Source organism: Carya illinoinensis, chromosome 8 (genome assembly GCF_018687715.1).
Source record: "Carya illinoinensis cultivar Pawnee chromosome 8, C.illinoinensisPawnee_v1, whole genome shotgun sequence".
In the NCBI taxonomy this organism is placed as follows: Eukaryota; Viridiplantae; Streptophyta; class Magnoliopsida; order Fagales; family Juglandaceae; genus Carya; species Carya illinoinensis.
In genome coordinates, this window is record NC_056759.1 from 4232377 (window position 1) to 4254363 (window position 21987).

At 34.6% G+C, this 21987-nt stretch overlaps 2 protein-coding genes across 2 annotated transcripts; both read right to left on the reverse strand.

The window, feature by feature from the left end:
• Positions 1–2543: 2543 nt before the first annotated feature.
• Positions 2544–3630, reverse strand: LOC122274333 (EG45-like domain containing protein). Its single transcript, XM_043083380.1, has 2 exons — positions 3488–3630; positions 2544–3292 (listed from the first exon to the last, which is right to left on the reverse strand). The coding sequence occupies exons 1-2, from the start codon at positions 3594–3596 to the stop codon at positions 3009–3011; spliced, it is 393 nt and encodes a 130-aa protein (XP_042939314.1). The 5' UTR covers positions 3597–3630; the 3' UTR covers positions 2544–3008.
• A 9369-nt stretch (positions 3631–12999) lies between these two features.
• On the reverse strand, positions 13000–15188 carry LOC122317874 (RING-H2 finger protein ATL13-like). The gene has a single exon (XM_043134924.1). It carries the CDS (start codon positions 14785–14787, stop codon positions 13303–13305), a length of 1485 nt encoding a protein of 494 aa, XP_042990858.1. The 5' UTR covers positions 14788–15188; the 3' UTR covers positions 13000–13302.
• Between the last annotated feature and the right edge of the window lie 6799 nt (positions 15189–21987).

Sequence of the window (21987 nt, forward strand, 5' to 3'; positions counted from 1 at the left end):
ATCTAAAGAAAAAACCCTTCTCACTCACTCTCTCTCCCCCCCTCTCTTATCTCTACGCCGAAATCAGTCTGAGAACTCTCTCCGAAACCCTAGCCATCATCTTCAACCTCGTGCCTTGTCTTCATCCGCGTGCCTGGTCTTCATTGTCGTGCCGTCTTCTTCCTCACGTCGCGCGATCGTCTTCATCAGTTTGCTGTGTGCCGTTTGGTTAGTTTTTCTCCTCTCTCTGGGTCTTGCTTAAATGCTTTTCTACTACGTTACCTTTGCTTTGTTCAGAATCTCTGGTTTGTTTGGGTTGTTTTTGCATTTGAAATGGATTAGATGGATGATTTTTTTTAAACAGAAGTATTTTTCAAAGAGAGGTTGTAGGAGAAACAGAGGACTCTGTTTAGAGGCTTTACCGGAATATTTCTGGGTTTTCCTAGAAAATGGAAAATGACTTGTGGGAGATGACTTCAGGATTAGGGTTAAGGAGGATATATTCAATCCAACCCACGTCACCGTTGGAACCGATTCTCTTGCTGCCATAGCCAAATGGGTCAGGATTTAATGTAGAATTTAATGTATTAATATTGAGATCTTCACTATTTACAGTAGTATTTAATATTGTAAAGTTCAATAGATCTCTACCTAAATTATAAAAAATATTTTCAGTTTCAATTTATGTCTAAATTAAAATTTGAACAATATTTCTTTATTTTTCGCCTCATTCTTCTAGACCCAATAAGAAGAAAATTTCATCGAATCATTCAACACCCCTTTCATTTTTACTCTTTCCCATCTCTCTTACCTAACTTTGATCTGATTTTATATTATTTTAAATGGTTATCTGATCTGAGGATTGGATTTAATTTGCCATGGGAGATCACTGAAATGATTTGGTTACTGGGTTTGTCTTTGATCACGGGCCTTCGTTGGTGGGTCTCTTAATTGAATTAAATATGTGAACCCAACCTTTATTTTTTGTTTGTTTGTCTTAGTTGGTGATTTTGGTGATCAAGATGGGGTAATGCTGTGGTTAGTTTGATTCTGCCTTGATTTGTTATCAAAATATTTTTACCTATTGCAACTTTTTCATGAACTCCACTGGGACTCCATGATTCACCACCTTGAAGATCCCAAATTCCAAGGCCTCAACTATAAGGGTCTTGGCATCAGGGTCTGAGAGGTCCACCACTGGAATTCCAGTGAACAAGCCGGGGGGCTTGCGTGTCTGTATCAAAGAGTAGTTGTCAAATGCTGCAGGCTGAGAAAGAACCACCATAGTAGTTGTTTCTACTGTTTTGGTTTTTCAGAGAGAAGGAGGAGGAGGAAGAGGAGGAGAAGGAGAAGGAGACTCGTTTGGTTGAGAGGGTGATGAGATTGATGGATCAGGTAAGGTTTGTGCTGCGACATTCTGTGCTAGATCTGGGTTTGCTTATGAGATCCTTGTGTCTGAATGGTTCTTTGTGAATGTCACTCTGAAAACGTGTATAATTCAACACTATTTACCCATCCTCCCCATTCACACTGAAACAGAACAACAGAACAAAGCTCAAATATTTTAGTCTAGAAGATTTGCACACAGAACATTCTGCAGCATAATTTGGCTCAGTTATCATTGTTTATAATGAGTGCTTTTAGTTGTCTGTTACCTGTTATGGCATTGTAAGGTCATTTTTAATGTATTTAATTCTATCAGGTAACCTTCTTTTTTCTTTCCCGTGGATTTTTTCCCCTTTTGGTTTGCAAGCCTGATTGTCTTTTGACCTTTTTTCTTCTAACCAATTTTTGAAATCAGGTGAGGAGCTTGTCTCTTAAGACCACCATGGGGAGACCAGTGCTGTTTAGAGGCCGTTTTACCTTTTGTTCATTAAATGCGTAGATGTCACACTTCCTTCGTTGGAGAAGTGAAGCCTATTTATCTTTTTCACTTGTGCTATTTGGTGTGGAAATTAAATTACTGATTTTGTAATTTATATATTGTAATTTGGTATTTTGTAATGTAATGTATAAATAACAAATAATATAATATATAGTAGATTGTATTGTAATGCATGCATACTTGCATAGATGAATATTGAAATATTTTTTAGTTTTACATGCATTTTTATTGAATTTTGATATAAGAGTTGATATTTTTTAACTTCTAAAGTGCACAATCAAATTTTTTCTTTTGTTTTTTATAAAAAAAATTAGAGCTATATGTGAAAATATTGGATGCATTTAGGCTTTTATATGGCCTTAAAAAAAAAAAAAAAAAAAATCGGATTCAATCCGGAACCCGGAATCCGGGTTTTGAAAAATCCGGATTCATCCGGGTTCCAACCCGTTTCTGATCAGGTCCAGATTCCGGCCCCGATTTGAAATCCGGGTTCCGGTTTGGGTCTACCCAGATTCCCGGGTCGGAACCCGGATGAACAGGCCTAATGTTGAGTGACAATTAAGCAGCCTTGGCTCTGAATCTTCTTGCATGGATGAAACTTACTTCTAGACTTTGAGAAAGAGAACAACGAATGAAGGACAGAGATAGAGTTCGAGAAGAGGCAGATCGAGAGCAAATCACCAAATCTAAACACTAGACTCCAATTTCGAATTTTGAAGAATAACGTTTAAAAAGGAAAACGATCATTATACTGTAGATTCAAATATTTGTTCTGTATTACGGATTTTAGTCGTCAATAATGGGGTATAAGTATTTGCAACAGATGCTGCTCATCGCAATTGACCTATCATCGCTGCAAAAAGAAACAATGACTGTTTATTTTACCGCATTACTTTTTTCCCGACTAACGTCTAATATGAAGACCAATTCATTTCAGTCGCAAAAGGCTACATACTGCGATCGACCAGTTATTTTCCCCGTTCGTTGCAATGTTAACAGCTCCTTTTTTTTTTGAAGTTGTTGTACTAAGTTTCCGTACCTTTTTTTAAAAAAATTTTAAAGACATATATATATCATTATTCTTTATAATGCACGTTAACCAACAGAAAAACATTAAATTAATGTGCAATTGCATGGAGGCCACTTACTCAAGAGTATACTCAATATTGATTTTTCCAGCATCAGGATTAGCTATTGCAGAGAAAGCTTCTTGAAAGAGATCGATGGTTGCCTGACATCCTGTTGGACAATAATCGACTATTTTAACCACAATGCTTGTACCCTTGCAATGATGTGATACACTTTGATTTGTTGCTTCCGTGCATCTGACTCTATAACTTCTCCCACAGGCTGTCCGATTCTCCCATATTGCATCGCTTGCAGCAGCTACCATGACACCATTGTTTTGATATCCGTAGCACGAAGAGGCTGCAATCAACGATAGTACATGTATTTTCAACATTATTGACATAATAGATGATGATTGAAAAGAGAAGTTTAAGAAGAATAAGAATTCTGAAAGATATAAAAAATGTAGACATGAAAGTTCATAAAAATATATATATCTACACATATAGATGCATCGATGTTAAGTAATAGATACATATAAATGGATATACTCACGAACATAAGGAGTGTAGAAAGTAGCCGTCCCCTCTGCAGCATTTGCCACTGACGTGAGAGCAAATATGGTCATGGACACCATGATCAAAGCACGAATACCCAACCCCATCTTTTTTCCCGGCCTGTCAAAAGCTACACGAAGAAGTAGAAATAATGCCTCCAATTTATAGAAATTGGCATATTTTTTCACATGTGGTGTCCCTTTCGTCCTTATCACCTCAAATTATATTCTTTCACTTGGGCCCACCTTAATTTCTTGTGGTCTCCAGTCAACCGGCAGCGTACCGCGTACGTGACTCCTAGCTTTACAACATCACATCATCATCGTCAGAGTAGTGTGATATACAAATTTTAAATAAAAAAAAGGTTTGTGCAGGTTTTTATAAAAATAAAAAATTATTTATAAAATTGAATAATTTTTTTGATTTGTTTTTTTATAAAAAATTACATAAAATTTATTTATTTAAAATGTATACAAATCTATATCGATTTCGAGAACAGGTTTGGGAAGGACAGATCAGAGTACTGGAGGTTGCGTTTCTTTTTTATTTTTATTTTTTTTTTTCAATTTTTGGACCACAATGTGAAGTGAGAACAAATTGCCGTGCTCGTGAGGGACTCCATAATGGTTCGCGGAATATATCTAATAATATTCTTCATGAATTAATATTACAAAGAATAATGCTAAAATGTCTATAAAATGCGATTAAAATGTGTATATTAGTATGAATAAGTCATTTTTTTAATTTTTTTTCTTTAAATATTTTTTTTTGTTGAAGAATGCTCTGTTTTGGAAAACTCTTGATAATTTATTTGTGAATTACAAAGTATTTAAATAGAATTCAGATCAACTCGTTCTGTTACAGAATAATAACTCTTAACTCAGTAGCCTATACATGATCTGATTTGAATTCAAAAATAGATTACATGCCTAACTAATAGACTTTGCAGATAAGAGGTTTGTTGTAGAAGTTTTAAACTTTTGAATTTTCAGTTGAACTAGTCATGTTGACTTGTTCTTCCACACACCCCCGCAATCGAAGGGGTAAAAAGTGGACCCTGAGATTGTCATAAAGAAGTTGAAAACGCTGAGAAGGCAAGGGCTTTGTAAGAGCATCTGCATATTGATCCTTGGTGGAGATGAGCCGAACATTTAGTTAACCACTGAGAACTTGATCATGGACATAATGAAAATCTATTTCAATATATTTCGTAAGTGCATGGAATAAAGGATTACTTGTGAGATAAGTGGTTTCAATGTTGTCACACCAAAGAATTGGATGGTGTATAGCTGAAACATGAAGATCTGAAAGCAAAATTTTGATCCATTGAATTTCGGCAAGCCTTATATTCCGCTTCAGTGCTACTATGGGCAACAGTTGGTTGCTGCTTACAACTCTATGAAATTAAGTTTTTGTCAAGACATACACAATAAGCACCAATTGATCTTTTATCATCCTGGTCCGATGCCCAATTTGCATCACTAAAAGTCTGAAGTTGAAGAAGGTGATCAGGTTGAATTAAAAAGGCATGGGAGATAGTTTCTTTTAAATATCGCAAGATCCTTTTTACTGTCACCCAATGAGGTTCTTTCGGATCATGCAGATATTTACTAACTTTATGAATAGGAAATGCAAGCTTTGGCTTGGTGACAGAAAGATATTGAAGTCCTCCCACAATACTTCTATACAAATGTGGATCATGAAAGGAGGCACCCTCTGATTTGTCAAAATCTGGGACATGGACATAGGGGTAACACAAGGTTTGGACTTGTCCATCTTGCTTCGAAGAAGAAGATCAAGTATGTAGCGGTGTTGAGACAGATAAAGGCCTTTATCACTTCGAATAGCCTCTACGCCAAGAAAGAAACTGAGTTCACCAATATTTTTGATTGGAAAATCAATCTGCAATAGGCTTATCACATGATTAATGAAATTTAGATTAGCACCTGCTAATATAATGTCATCGACATATATTAGAAAATAAAGAAGAATAGAACTATGCATATAAACATAAAGAGAGTGATTTGCTTGCCTTCCTTTAAAACCGATGGCTTGCAATTTGTAAGTTAAGTGAGAGAATCACGCCCGTGGTGCTTGACAAAGGCCATATATAGATTTATGAAGTTTACACACATGCTGTGGGTATTGAGGATGAAGAAAACCGGGAGGTTGTGTCATATAAACATTCTCATGCAAAAAGTCATGTAAAAAGACATTCTGGACATCTATTTGACAAACATGCTAACCATGTGATATAGCAAGTGATAAAACCATGCAGATTGTTGTAGGTTTTACAACAGGACAGAAGGTTTCTGAAAAATCAACACCCTCCTGTTGATGAAAACATTTAGCGACAAGCCGAGCTTTGAAACGTTTAACATCTCCATCAGCTATTCTTTTAATTCGGTACACCCACTTGGAACCAACAATATTAACATTAGGAGGAGAAGGAATTAAAGTTCAAGTACCATTTCGCAGTAAGGCATCGAACTCCTTGATCATAGCTTCTCTCCAATTGGGATGTTTAATTCAAAGTTTTAAAAACCATTCCGTTCTGGCTAGAATGGCCGCAATTTTTCTTGCCGGAACAGTGACCGGTATGAGGTAGGTATCTATTCCATTTCGAGTCAAATTCCGGCTGTCCTTGCCAATTTCGCTTAATTTCAATTGAATTTCAGTATTCCAGCCAGAATAGTAATTCGGTCCGAAATTAATATTCACATTGAAGGAATGATTCTCTTGTAAATAAGTTGAAAAATAATGGACAAAATTGTACTTTTAGAATCCAAATACCCATTTTTGTGCACTAGACTCCAAACTTCTGTCAATTACCGAATTGCTTTTTACTTTTTACTTGTTTTTTACGTTTTCCTTGTCAAGTCAAAATTTATATATATATATATATATATATATATTTATATGTGTGGTTTTAAAATTCACCAAACAACCAGTTCAAACAAAAGTTAAATTTATTATAGTTTATAAAAATTCTACATGCAAGTCAGCTCTAGGGATTTACTATAGTTTTAAAAATAAAATAAATATATTAATAAATATGTGTTTTATATATATATATATATGTATATTTTTAAGATTTATATTAAAAAATATTATTAAGTTTCTTAGTATGTATATTTTTAAAACTTGCATTGATGTTACTTTGAAATATAATTTTTATATATATAATTTATTCATTTATTTTCTATCCCAAAACGATACATCGAAACGTATCGGTATCGAAATATTCTATTCCAGTGCCTCAACCGAAACGCTGAACGAAATGGATTTCAAAACTTTGGTTTAATTGCCTCCAAATAACACGTTGGTTCAGCTTCATTGTTTGTGATGGTGGCCATAAGAGATTTTGGAAGAGGGTACCTGATGTGAGAATCTGAAGGTAGTTTGGGTTTGTGGATATAATTTTTGTTGCGGGTAGTCATAGGGTGGGTATTCTGAGTTTGTGGTGGAGTAGGAACTAAAGAGGGAGGTGGTGGTTCATCTGCATGCTGAATTAGAGTGAGGTCTTGAACAAAAGTCTTTGTAGAAACATCATGATCAAATTGAGGTTCTGGTGGTGCTGGCATATTCTGTGGAAGTGGTGCTTCGGTTTGAAAATTAGAACCTGTAGAAAGACTTGAACGAGCATATGATAATTGAAGATTTGTAGGTAGAATGACAAGAGTTTCATGAGTGGTAGGAGCAACAGATTGTGGTGGTTGATAGGGAAAGAGAGACTCATCGAATACAACATGATGAGAAACATATATTTTGCCAGTGGAGACATCTAAACATTTATACCCCTGATGGCCAATGCTATAGCCGATGAAGATACAATTTTTGGATCAAAAATTCATTTTATGTTTATTATATGGGCGTAAGTAGGGCTAACAAGCACATTCAAATACACGTAAAAAATTGAAATTGGGTTTAGAATGATTGACCATTTCATAAGGTGATTTTTGCTTTAAAATAGGAGTAGGTAAACGATTAATTATATAAACAGCAGTTAAGAAGGCATCTTCCCAAAAAAATATTTGGTAAATGAGAATGAGCAAGTAAGGCAAGTCCAACCTCTACAATTTGGCGATGACGCCTTTCAATAGCGATAGCTTGTTGATGCATATAAGGACATGTTATTCGGTGAGTAATTCCTTATGTTTGTAGAAATTGATTTAAGCTGCAATATTCACCACCCTAGTCGATTTGGATGGCTTTAATTTTAGTATTAAATTGACGTTTGACTGCAGCTTGAAATTTTAGAAAAATTGGTAAGGCATCAGATTTAAGTTTTAATGGGAAGAGCCATAAAATTTGGTGGAATCATCTAAAAAACTTATGTAATAACGTGCACATGTAGTAGATAATATGGGTGCTGGCCCCCAAACATTCGAATATAATAATTCTAACGGTTTTTTGAAACAAAAATATGTGAATTGGGAAAAGGCAAAGCAAAGCATGGCTTTTGGCCATTTGACAGTGAGAACAAATAGAGCTCTTATTATTGATAATGGGAAGGGAAATTGCCTTATTAATAATAGGAAATGAAGCATGGCCAAGGCATCGATGCCACATAGTGGTAGAGACTCGAATACTAGAAAGAGCTTGCGGCTTTGCTCGACATTGAAAAATTGTAAAGGCCGTTACGAAGTGGTCCCCGATGCAGGAAAGAAAGAGGCATGAAACTCAAAGAAAACGTTATTATCTTGACAAAAATGGTGAACTGAAAGAATATTCTTTTGAATATCAGGAACAAGTAATATTTAGTTAAGAACAGAGAATTTGGGTGGGGAAGAGCGGTTGGTAGAGCGGCCACCTCGACCTTTGCCACGATAGCTATGACCACGACCGGTTAGAGGTTGGATAGGTGTTACCAGGGCGAGATTGGAAAAGAGGAGGTTGTTTTGTGGCCATATTGACTGACATAGCGACCTAAATGGTGTCATGATGCTGATTGATCCTTCTCAGCATTTAGAAGAAGGGAATAAAGCTCCTCCAATGTGATAGCATCAAAATGAGAGATAATGGTAGAGGCCAATGAGTCATATTCTTGACCAAGGCCAACAAGAACAAAAGTGAGAATTTCATTAGACTTGAGGGGTTGTCCAGCAAGCGCAAGTTCATCAGCCATGCGTTTGATGGAAAGAAAATAATCCTTGGTAGTCATAGCTCCTTTACGTGTAGTGGCAAGCTGAGTACAAAGTTGAATAGCTTTAGCATGGGAAATGGAAGAAAAATTTCGTTCAAGGGCAAGCCATACATCACGAGAGGTAGTATAGGACATGACTTGAGAGAGAACATCCTCAGTAAGAGAAGTATTGATGACGGCAAGGATTAAAGAATCTTGATGAAGCCAATGGTCATATTGAGGATTGAGTATTTTAGTAATGACACCTGTGATGGGATGAGGGGCATCTATCTCTTGTAGAGGGGGTTGGATAGTGCCATTGAGATAGCCAAAGATAGCTTGACCACGGAAATATGGTAGGGCTTGAGCTTTCCAAATAGGATAATTAGAGTGGTTGAGTTTGACCCTGAGGGCAAGAGGGAAATTTGAGAGAGAGTGAATAGGGGGAGAGAAGGCCATCAGATGCCAAGAGAAAAAAAAAAAAAAAAAAACCAAAACAAAGAGAGAGAGAGAGAGAGAGAGAGGATTAGACATTAGTCTTTTTCGGCCTCACTGATACCATATAGAAGAATGCTCTGTTTTGGAAAACTTTTGATAATTTATTTGTGAATTACAAAGTATTTAAATAGAGTTTAGATCAACTTGTTTTGTTACAGTATAACAACTCTGAACTCAGTAGCCTATACACCATATGATTTGAATTCAAAAATAGATTACATGCCTAACTAATAGATTTTGCAGATAAGAGGTTTGTTGCAGAAATTTTAAACTTTTGAATTTTCAGTTGAACTGGTCATGTTGACTTGTTCTTCTACATTTTTTAAATATCTTTAACTATTAAAAAAATAAAAAATATATAAATTCACTAATAAATACTTCTTTAATTAATAAGAATATATATATATATATGAATAGGTATATTTGATAGGCATATTTGACAGTGTTACTATCATTTTCCTATGACAAATGAATTAGTCTTGACCGAAATTCGCAAAAAACAAAATAAAATAGAAAAATACGTACTATGCTCATAGTACGTATTTTGATGTATTTTCAATGTTGTCGTGCTTATTTATTTATGGATAAATAGGGTGTTAACTTTGAATGTTTTCGTTACGTTGATCATGATATTTATTTATCTGTTTGTTTGTTTCGTTGCATTCCGATTCTAACTTCCTACTTTGTTATCTTTGTCGTTATGTTTAATTATTTTCTGGATAAGTAGGTCCTGACTTTGATTGTAGTACTTTCTCATATTAATTATCCTTATAATTCATTTTGGTTAAATTGTGATCCTATGGTAACATTTCTCAAATAGTCATCTTTCTCTCTAACTAGTAATGCCAGATAGTTTTAGGATGTATAACTCTCTCGCATTTTCATTAAAAAAAAAATGAGATTCATCATAAAAAAAACTAATTTTTTCATGTGTTTTTAAATTTGTCTATTTTTTTCAAAATAATGAACAAAATTTGCACACCGTATAACTGTATAAATAATTTCTTCTATTTAATAATTATTTTGTTCCATTGAATGCTATAATTTGAAAATAGATAAATATAATATTAAACATGAGTAATTATAAAAGATTAATGTTATTTAAAGTTAAAGTCAACTGACATTAAAATGAAATACTGTAAAATCATATATATGTTGTATTTATCCATCCATTTTAAAATCTTAAATTGATCGCTCTTCCTCCCTCCAAAGTCACAACCCCTAATTAACGATAGAAAAAGTAGTGTAAGATTCTATATCGATGTAGAAATATTAAAATGTAGAATTGGACCGACCAAGTAAGTCTCGAGCAATCCTATTTTTTTCCATTAAATTAGGCATAAGTTAGCTAGCTGTCTTTTGACTCATGGTCACTTCAGCCCAAAAGTCACTTAAAGTGAAAATATATTCTTTACGTCAATATATAGCACATACCGACGATTGCATTGTATATCTAAAAGGGAAAAAACATGAAAACCAATTTATATGTGAAAGTATTACAATTATAAAAAAATTTCGTAAAAGTAAACATAAAAATTAATATAATTTTATATAATATATTACCTCTATTTTATAATAAAAATAATTTTATAATATGATATAATACATCAAACTACGTCAATTTATAAATTTATTTTTATAAAATTTTTTGTTAAAAATATTTCTGATTGAGTCATTTATATAAGTAGTTAGTGCATTTGCCTTTGCCTTTGACTATACGGGTAGGAATGATTCGAGGTTGAAGATGGGCCAATCACAGGCCTATCCTGGTTTGAGCACAACTGGACCTCATTTTACTAACAAGAATGGTGGGCCGAGATATGGATCTCAATAAAATATTAAAATAAAATAAAGAATGATACGACCATGGTTGGAAAGAGACCAACCTGCCCCCATTATGGTGTCTTCCACGTAATAAAAGGTCTACTTATCAAATCTGTTTCATAGGTCAGTCCACATACCTATCTTACATATAGTTTATGAAAACCTACAAACTATCAAGCGTTCTCAAAATGGAAAATTATATATATCATATTATTATTTTATTTCTATTCACTTATATAAGATATTTTATATTTATTATTATTAAATAATTTTTTATTAGATAATTTTTTATCGTTCAATTATGATAAATATACTAAATCTTATATAGTGGGATGAAAATAAAATAAAAATATAGAGTATAACTTTACTCATATAAATAATGTGATAATTATAATATATTATATAATTAAAATTAATTATATAAATATCGGTTTAATTGACTTGGCATGATATATAGGACAGTCTTCAAGTTTTTATAAAATTGCTAATATTTACTCTATAGATTTTACTTTTTTCCATTTTGTGATAACAATTGCCCACCCTCATCAAGTACCTATGTGTATTCATTGGCGGTGATTTAGCATAAATACGTTAAAAAAATAAATGTGAAATGATATATACATAATAATTGCACAACTTTTTAACATAATATTATTATCCATAACAATTCTCTTATTAGATAAATTCTTTTTTTTTTTTTTAATATACATCTATTGATATGTCATATTTTGAAGAGAAATGTTATAATTATAAAAATATTATGTAAAAGTAAATATGTAAATTAACATGATTTTATATGATATGTTAGGTTTATTTTATAATAAAAATAATTTTGCAGTTTATTTAAGTGGGGTTTGGATAGTGAGTTGAGGTGAAATGAAAGTTAAATAAAATATTGTTAGAATATTTATTTTTAATATTATTATTATTTTAAAATTTGAAAAAATTAAATTATTTATTTATTTTGTGTGAAAATTTGAAAAAATTATAAGAATTAGATGAGATGAGTTAGAACCCTTTTTGTATCCAAACGAGTTCAGACTGCCTCGTTTGCTTTCAGAGATGGAATAAGATGAGTTGAAATTAAAGTTGAAAGTTAAATAAAATATTATTATAATATATTATTTTAATATTATGTTTGTATTGAGATTTGAATTGTTTATTTTATTTTGTATAAAAATTTGAAAATATTGTAATGAATAGATGAGATGAGATGAAAATTTTTGTAAAAGTGAACTTCCGGGGGCTAAAAGTACGCCAAGTCATACAACAGCAAACCCAGACCTCTCTCTATGCATGAATTGGCAAAGAAAAGCAAGAAAGTGAAAATTGAAAAGGGCTCAGTGGGTATTCGAAGCCGGCAACATCCAGTATACTCGGCATGTATGAGTAACAAGAATTAAATATGGATAGAGATTCTCTCCAATTTTCTGTCCCACAAGTACTATCTATAATTAAACATAGACACAACACTTGATGACAGTAATCCATATATTTCTCCCTTGTTTCTCTTCAGGCCGAGGCCACTGAGAACGGGTTCATTGCCATGAATTGAACCAGACAGCAGCTTCCAACCGTTCCCGTGACTTAATGCATTTGCCATTAATGCATATATGTTGTAGTCCTTTCACCCTCCATAAATGCACCAGCCTGTAACCAAAACGACCTTCCTCGGCATTTCCTACTAAGCTTTCAAATTCGATTAAGAAAGTTGAAACTTGAAAGAAAATGAAAGAGTGATACGTGTTCACTTCGGATTTGAATTTCACCCGCTCGCTTGCATTTATTTTGCAACTCAACAACCATGTATATAGGACCCAACCACACTCAAGTTTCTGTCACAAGTATTTATAAATTGTTGTTGCGTTAAATTTCTGAGATTTTTTTCTGCTTGGGATGAGAGAATGAAGATGGTATAAAGCTCACAACTTTATACATTAAAACAGAAGGACGACAATTTCCTAGTTATTCCACAATTATAGAAAATATCTACAAAAAGTTGGGTGTGTTCAACAGAGGAACTCAAAGAACAGATACAATACAACAATGGAGACAAATAATTCTAAATAGAACTGAAATAATACTTCCAAAAAAAAAAATTTATTTGCACACTTTTTGGGCTGAGACTTAATGAAAATGATAGCATTTTTTGTTTCTGAGTTTAGGAGAATATATATATATATAAAATAAAATAAAAAATTATAAGTGAAATGCAGAGTCTTGTGTGCAGTTCAGTACTTCAGATCTCTTACACGCTTGAAATCTCTTTTTTCTATTCTCTATTGCGTTCTGATTATACCTTCCATGATTAGCCAATCAAATTTAACTTAATCTAAGAAAGAAATCGAAGAAGATATAGAACGAAACTAGACATTTGATACTGAGGACGAGTGAACGACTTTGTTCTGTTTTCCCGTGAGCCAAAGTAATGTCCGCCTTGCAAAAGATGGTACCTTTGCTTGAGAATCCAAATTGTTATAGCTCTGCCTATCCTCGTCACAACACAATTCATTCCCTCCATTTTCGCGCCTCCCAATGTTAATCTCAGAAATACTCCTCCTTGCACCCCCATCTCCATTCTTGGCCTTCAAATCTTCTTCGGCTACAACACTCTGGTGCACCGGAAACCGGAACGAGACCGCACGCCTCGATGCATCTGCTGATGCATTCGGCTTCTCCTTCTTCCCTTGGAGCCAAATCTTTGAAACAGAGAAGCTCTCTCTTTTGCTCCTTCCAATAGCACTTCCATTGCCGTTGGCATTGCTGTTAAGATTAGGACCCCGGTCTGCTTCAAAATTTCCAATCGCGTCAAACCCGTTGAAGTTGAATTCCCTTCTGGATTCACCATCATATTCAGACATTGCTAGCCTGTGGCCGGGCGTTAATGGCAAAGAAAGCTTCTTGCTTGATTGCTTCTTCACTGGGGTTTTAATGGGTACTTGCAACGAAGAATTCTCATCCATTACATACTCAAATGAACCCATTGAGAAACATCGTCTTGCATCCACGTTGTTGCCGCTACTACCTTCACCTCCATCCACGTTCCTGAACTTTCCAAGCTTAACAGGCACTACTTTCTCCTTTGAATTCACCGTCACTGTTGGTCTGGGATCATCTTTTGCACCCAAATCACCGGATTTATGCAATAAATCGATGCGTGCGGACCCAAATTCAGTGACACAATGCGAACCCAGACGGGGATCGGTTCTTCCAACTGAACTGGTTCGGCCAGGAGCAGCCTCTGGGATAATCTCTCTTGAGCTCTCACTTCCCGATTCAAGAACAAGTACAACGGGTGAGCAGTTACGATTTGGAGAGAAATCAGGGAGCAAGCTAGCTCTACAAAGTGGGCAAGTGGAGTGAGATAAGAGCCATGTGTCAATGCATTCCATGTGAAAGGCGTGGCTGCATTTTGGCAACAACCTGAGCTTGTCTTCGGGCTCAAATTCACAGAGGCAGACAGCGCAGTCAAAGGGGTTCTTCAACCCTATAATGGCTTTGTAATGGAAGATAGGGAGGGTGTCTATGAAAGACTGGTCAACCCCAGCATCATGGAGGAGGAAGAGTTGCTGCAATTGCCCTTGAAAAGCCGTCACACTCTCCAAATCATGTGGGTCTCTATTTTGGGGTCTCCTGAGGAATCTAACAAGAAGGTGAAGCAAACCAGAAACAAAGAAGATGATGGCAAGAATTATAATGATGAGCAGTACGCTTGGGTTAACCTTGTCGTTCAATCTGAAGATATCAGATTGAAGAGTGGGTGGTGGACGTGGGGGTGGCTGAGAAAGGAAATATGATTGTGTGGGAGGAGCAAAGTTTCGGTCTTTGATTTCAAGTAACAGCCGTTCCATATTTTCTAAAGAATGAACACGGAAAACTCACCCAAAAATACCGCTTTCAGAACGAATAATTAAGTATGAAGAGTTTCATGCAGTACCACCAAAAAACAAATCCAAGACCAAATGGAGAAGCCCTGAAAGAGCAATACTTCAAAGGATTAGTTCACCTCAATCCTTTTTTTTTTCCTCTCTTGCTGGAGAGAGAGAGAGAGAGAGAGAGAGAGAGAGAGAGAGAGAGAGAGCGAGGAGAGAGAGAGACAGAAAGAGGCCGCGAGAGAGAATTCATTGAATTGAATGCTAGTTTTAGAGGGTAGAAATAAATGGTGCCAGAAGGTGAGATTTCAAAAGGAGTAACCACTAACCACAAATCAATCCACAGAGCCAACATAAATAATAATATTAATAACCAGAATACGACTTTTTAGCTACAAATTAGACAGTGAATCCTATTGATTGGATAAACAATAAAAGGAACGGAACAAAATGGGATCACTTTACTGCTTTGTTTTCATGAAATGGGCTATTCTGTTTGACTTCAAAGCAATCCTTGCATCAACCTCGATGCCCATTTAATACCTCAAGAACAAAAAAGTAGACTTCGGAACGTATTTTATTTTTTTATCACACGTTTCGAAATGTGAACTCAAGTGGGTTTGCTGTTTTCCCTCTTTTTAAACATTTCCTCACCCTGATCACACTTCTCGGTTCTTCTATTCCACTCGTAAATTCTAATCCGTGAAGCCGGTACCGAGGAATAAGGATCATCAATCCCTTTTCTGCGCAGGATTAAAAATGGGTGGAAGTCACCAATTAAGTTTAGAGAGAGAGGGAGTATTTGGAAAGAGTAGAAACGGATGCTTCGAATATGGAGTTTTTTGGCAATTGAAAAGTGAGGCAGTTCTCTGGAGTTTGGACCCCATATCCTGGGAAGTGGTCAGTGGAGCACTTTCCTCACCTTTCTCATATGGATTTTGATCTAAGAAATTTTGGTTGCTGCTTAAAGAGGAGTCACAGGTCAGTGCTAGAAGAAGAGGTCTCCATCTTCTGTCTCCCTGTGATAATATGCTACTTTGGCTTTTATTAACTTCAAGATTAGAGTAAACCAATTGAGTATTGATGATTAAAAAACTGGTAATGTAATAGGTAGAATTACTCCCTGCCTCATTTCCCTAAAAAAAAAAAAGAAACTCCCAAAATTCTTTTTTGAAACTAAGAAAATGAAAGGCCTTACATAACTTAATTTCTGTTGTTTTCTGAAGTTTGAGACAGACATAAATACAAATTCAACACAATTAGTGGACAGACAAACGCAAGGTGTTAGGATCTACTACAAGCTTAGAATCTGGAAGACAATTACTGCTACTGGACAAAAATATTTTAGCTGCTCTCTGTTAGGACGTTGTGGTATAGGGCATACAATCCCATTTTGAAAGAAAAATTTAGAGAAAGAGAGAGTTTTAGAGAGAAAAATAGTGAGGTTTCTTCTATATATTGTCTCTCCTTTTATAAGAAAGAGTGAGTTTTCTCCTTTTATAAGAGAGGGTATTGTCAATTGTGCTCTCCTTATTCAAGAGAGAAATTCTTGTAATCCTTTTGTTATAAGTGAAATTCTTCTATAATTGGAGTTCCTTATTATTTCTTTTATTCTTTCTCATTTCTACTTCAGTTGTAATTATATGTCCCGTACCACAACGTCCTAACACTCTCAAACTCTCTAACCATTTTTTGGAGTACTAGATGTGAATGGAGGAGACGTGTGTTAACGTGAATTAATAACAGATTCGTGGGAGAAGAGAAAACTCAAAACCCTGTACCTTTTCCTATATCCCTAACCCAAAGAAAGGACAACCTCCGCTTTAGCCATCGATTTTATAGATTCTGTCGGATTAGCAAAGTCAACCTTGCTGCATCCAAAAACGATTTAAACAAAAAAAACAAAATAAAAGGGACCATGCAGTTTAAGATTCAATACGCCTATGCATGCCTAGTCGATGTATCTCCGAAAGGAAACAGCTGTGTAGCCACGGGATTCCCACCCCCTTTCACGTACATGCGGTGAATAGAAGGATGCTTCTCCAAGCGGGTGTTATCTTTTTGTTTCGTTTTTAGTACACCAAATCGAGCCCAGAGTACTTTGTGAATAAGAATCCCCCATGACTACGTTGTCTAAGCATTTTTGCGAAAATCTATGCAAGATGAAGAAAAGTACAAGAAATACATCGCGGACATTCGTGTACAATTGTACGTCCTGTGGGTATGAATTGAAAACCTTAAGAGAAATGTTTGGATTCTGATAATGGGTCGATCATTTTTTGACATTTTTTATTTTTATTTTTTTATTTAATAATTAAGTAAGTATTTTTTTTTATTAAAACTGTTAATTTTATTTTATTTTTTAAAAATATTTAAGTGTATTTTAAAAAAATGTTTAAATTAGTTCACAATTTTACTAATATATAGTAAAACTCTAAAATGATATTTTGTTGATGTAATTTCCAACTATGCCTACTTTACCAACATGCAACTAGAACAAGAGACTTGGAAAATTCGGTGGAGGCCCACTACAAGAAAAAGGGTCTTTTACGACCAATTTATTGCAACGAAAAGACTAATAGCAACCAAAATTGGTTGCTATTAGTCTTTTCGTTGCAATAAATTGGTCGCAAAAGACCCTTTTTCTTGTAGTGGCCGATGTCTCCTATAGTTAAGTTAGAGAATGAAATTAGAATTATTTTTCTTAGTTTAGAATATAGATGGTAGGGTGTTTAAAGGAGTTGAGATATTTTATTATAATATGGGTTTTTTAAGGGCACGATTCTTGGTACTTAGTTAGATTGAGTTCGATTATGTTGTTGATAGTATTTTCTGGCAAGGATACCTCGTTCGGATTTATTCTGCAGATCTTAATCTTACAAAGATATGATTGTTCAAGATTAGTCATGATAAACATGACATCCTAATGGATCTTATATCTGAATTCGTGTAATGCATTTATGTAACTTTATCCTTTATTTGCTTGAGATCACACGATCAATCCCCTGGCCCGTGACTTCAACCTTCTTTGCTAGCTAGCTTTTCTTCACCAATGACATATCTATTCGCACCCAACCTACATCGTTGACTATGGCAGTTCAAGGAGCTAGGCAGAAATTTGTTTGACATGGAATGGAGGACAAGGAGATCGGATAACCTGTTGACCATGGCAGGCTAGAACACTTGATCGATGACATGGATCGGTACCGTCCTTGTAAATCAAATAATAAAAAAGAACCTTTAACTTTTGAGATTTTCTTTTGGAAATTTGCAGTAGCATGAAACAGATAACATATATATGGTATGAAACGCACGCCCATGTGGATGTGATGAGGCAGATTTAAGTCCCAGTCCCAGTGTCCCACCCATTAATTGCCTTTGTAACGGGTTTGTTTGTATACGACGTTGACGTGTGAGAAATCACCCATGGACCTCTTTTTTATTTTCAGAAGAGAACAACATCACTCAATTATGGTGGAAGAATATTTTATACAAAAAAGAGTACGGAAGTTACAGAAATTTCAAAACTGAACTCCTATAAAAAACTATAACTTTTAATAAAACTAGTTACAATTGAAAACGAAATAAAAGAAAATTAATGACGTAACGTAAAAGTTTTTGCATAATCCAAAGAAAATATATCAAAAATTGATATGAAAAATATCATTCTAAATATTGAAACAGGACCAAGGGGGCAACAAATTATTCTTGAACCAATTAACAATAAGAAGAGAGTCTAACTCCACAATACGATGATCAGTAATATGCGGTTGATAACATAAGACATGATATTCCAATTTCAGAGCAGAAATTTCAGTATAAATATTAGTACTACCAACGCCTAGAAAAGAGGAAAATCCAACAATAAAATAACCATCACGGGAATATAGATCTCCCCGACCCACAGCCTACAGGACCAGTGTTGCATTTGGAAGCGCCATCTATGTTTAGCTTAAACATACCAAGAGGAGAATGAATCCATTTGGCTAAGATAGGTCTTCTAGATCTAATATCGTGAGGATAAGAAAATAGAAGGTGTTCAAGATGGTAACACTAGAGCGGGATACAATACCTTTCGATTTGAGAAGAAAATTGAGATCTCTCATCCATGTTTTGACCCATGTACTCTTTTTTTTTTCACTCCTATTGATTGATTGTGCTAGCTAAGACTTCATAACGATCACCTCTTTCAAGAACTAAAGGGCTAAAGGAAGCCTAAGTTCAAACTCATGTGACGCATGCTTTAACGACTGACAATGCGAAAGTAATTACCTCATTAATTAATTCATGAGGCAAACCTAATCAACATTAAGTTTTAGTTAGGCAAATGGTGAAAAGATACTACTCTATATTTTTATAATTTATATATGATTATGTTTTAAAATTTATAATTTTCTTTATAAAAAAAAAAATCTTCATTTAAACGTAAATACTGATCAATAAATAGGTGGGCTCTTTCTTTTTTCTGATTTAAATGTCGAGATTAGATTGAAATCGATCCATCGGGCCCTAACCGACATTTACTTAATAATTAATTAATGAACCCGGCCCGCTGCCCATTACTCGATCCAATTACTTTTCAAGTTTCTATTATTATTATTATTTTGTGATGAAATTTTTGCATCTATCATTAACAATTCTCACAATGGAAGAGATTTCTCAACAATAATGATATCATGAAAAAAAAAAAAAAAGGATAGCCTTCCATCAACATTTCTCCATTATACCCTTTATGCTTATAAGTAATATTTAAGCTTATAAATTAAAAACCCAGATGATGACGACGTGTTATATGTCTTCACGTCAAAATTCAAACCTCAATATGTAATTTACCTCTAAAACCCAAAGGAATAAACATTAAAAAAAGCACGATTTAAAAACGGAAAGTAAGTAGATCTAGTTCATTTAATTTCTTGGCTAAAACACAATTGGACTGAACTTGCTTCTCTTTTATGCAACTTCAAACGCAGAATGATGGGCAATCAATGACCGGGAGGTGCTCATGCTAGCAAAAGGATATCATTTTTTCACGGGTAAAAAACGTGCGCGCCTGATATGATGGCAGGTATCATATATACTTGTGAAGTACTGTTGACAGTACTTTTCATTTATTTTTTCTTATATTCTTAAGAAAAAATAAGGCAGAATTATTTTTGTTATCTTTCTTTTAAAGCGTAATTAGTTATAAATTGAGATCGGTAGAAAAATATATAGAGAATAGAGCAGAGGAGGGAGAAAGACAGCGAGGGCTAGCTATATTGTTACTATTCTCAATTGTAGTACTAATTTACTACATCATATATATGTCTGTATTTATTGGAGAATGAGGCCAGGCCTGAAGCTAGAGAGACATGAGTCTGCATTAGGAGCACAACAGCACAAGTGGACGCGTTCAAAAAAGTTTCCAACGGCATCTCAATAACAACGATGGTAGAAGGCCGGAGATGGCTGTTCACGCTACAAGAAATTAGGTTTTTTGTAATGATTTTTATTTTGTTGTAATTAAAATTGTTGCAATAGGTGAGTTGCAGCGATTTTTATCTCATTGCAATCTTTTCATGAGAATATGTGATTTAATGCTAGTGGTCACTAACTTTATTTTTTACAACAATTGTTTTCTTATAAATAAGAAAAAAATTTCTTGCAACGGGTTATTATCGTTGCTAATATCTTAGCGCCAACTTACACAAAATACTTCTATTTTTTTCTCTGAAATCATACCTCACTCTGTTACCAAGTAGCCCCTTCTCCGCTTCAACATTCTTGCCGATTTTTCTTACCTTCAATGCCCAGGTGACCAACTTGATACACATGGCTGGAAATCTACCTCCATTGTCGATCGCGTCCTGAATCCTAACACATCCACTTCATTTTCCTTCTGTGAAAGCTACGGTCATTGTTTCCTCCCCATACAAGCTCTATTCCTCCATCGTTACTATCGAAAAAAATACCATAACCGATTGCAAATTGTATAAGAGGTTGACGTTCTCGAGCGAGACTCTTGGGTATACCTTCTATCACCACAGGTATCTCTACAACGATTTTGTTTCTCTCTCCCCCTTCATCTACGCTCGTTGCTTTACAAAAATGCTAGCTTTTTATTTGTAGACTATTGATAGTTGTTTGAATATGAAAGCATCTCCTTTCTTGCACCATTTTTAATTTTTTTTTTGGCTACGGGTTGATGTGGGTATTTGATGTTCATAATTTTTAGGTGATAGTTTTAACTTGTGTGTCATCTGATTGGTACACGTTTTGGTTGAAATCCCTAATTAGATGACTAATGGTGCAAAATATGATTTGAAAACCGTATAACTATTTCAAACTTACTCCACGTTCTCTCTTAAAAAAAGCTATGAGAAAATTAGAATAATGAATGATACTGGTTGATTTACACAATAAAGTAAATATATATGATAGAGAATAAGTCATATTATCATACATACTAGAATAGCATAAATATATTTTAAATATAGAAATATTCTAATATATATAATATTCTAATTAACAAGGTCAATGAAGTGAAAGTTTCAAGTACTTCGACTCCCTGGGATGGGAATTAGTTCCATATATAGGATATTGTTTCGAGTTTTCCATGCATATGGGGCTGGCTTTGGGTCATCCTTCCATCCTGTAATTCTGTTAAGAAGTAATAAGTTATAATTTGACATCTAACCCAAAACAAGCTCATAAGATCAGGTATAAGATATTTATGGAAAATGAATCATTTTAGATGATAAACTTAATTGGTTCAACTTGCCGGCCAAAAAAAGTTAAGGGTCCACTTTGTACTCATGCTTGAAAGCCGATCGAAGATGGCATTTTAAACTTTATTCAAAGTAATGGAAAAATTAGAGAAGTGGCCGGCCATATTGTCACATTAAGGTTTTCTTCTTCTTCTTCTTCTTCTTCTTTTTTCTTTTTCTTTTTTATTTTATTTTATTTTATTTTTGTCTAAAATATTGTAAAGAGAGAGCAAAAAAAGTAATTATATATTCTGATCACCTTGAGGGCCAATTATTCTTTCCATATCTCAGATTCTCAACCCTCAACTTCCAGACTCTATACATTGCATGCCCAGCCAAAAGATCATGCATGCCATGCATCTAGCTTGTTGCATCACCTCGTTATCTTGAGAGCCGAATTAATAAGTTCGTCATTTTCTTGTGAGCATTAGTT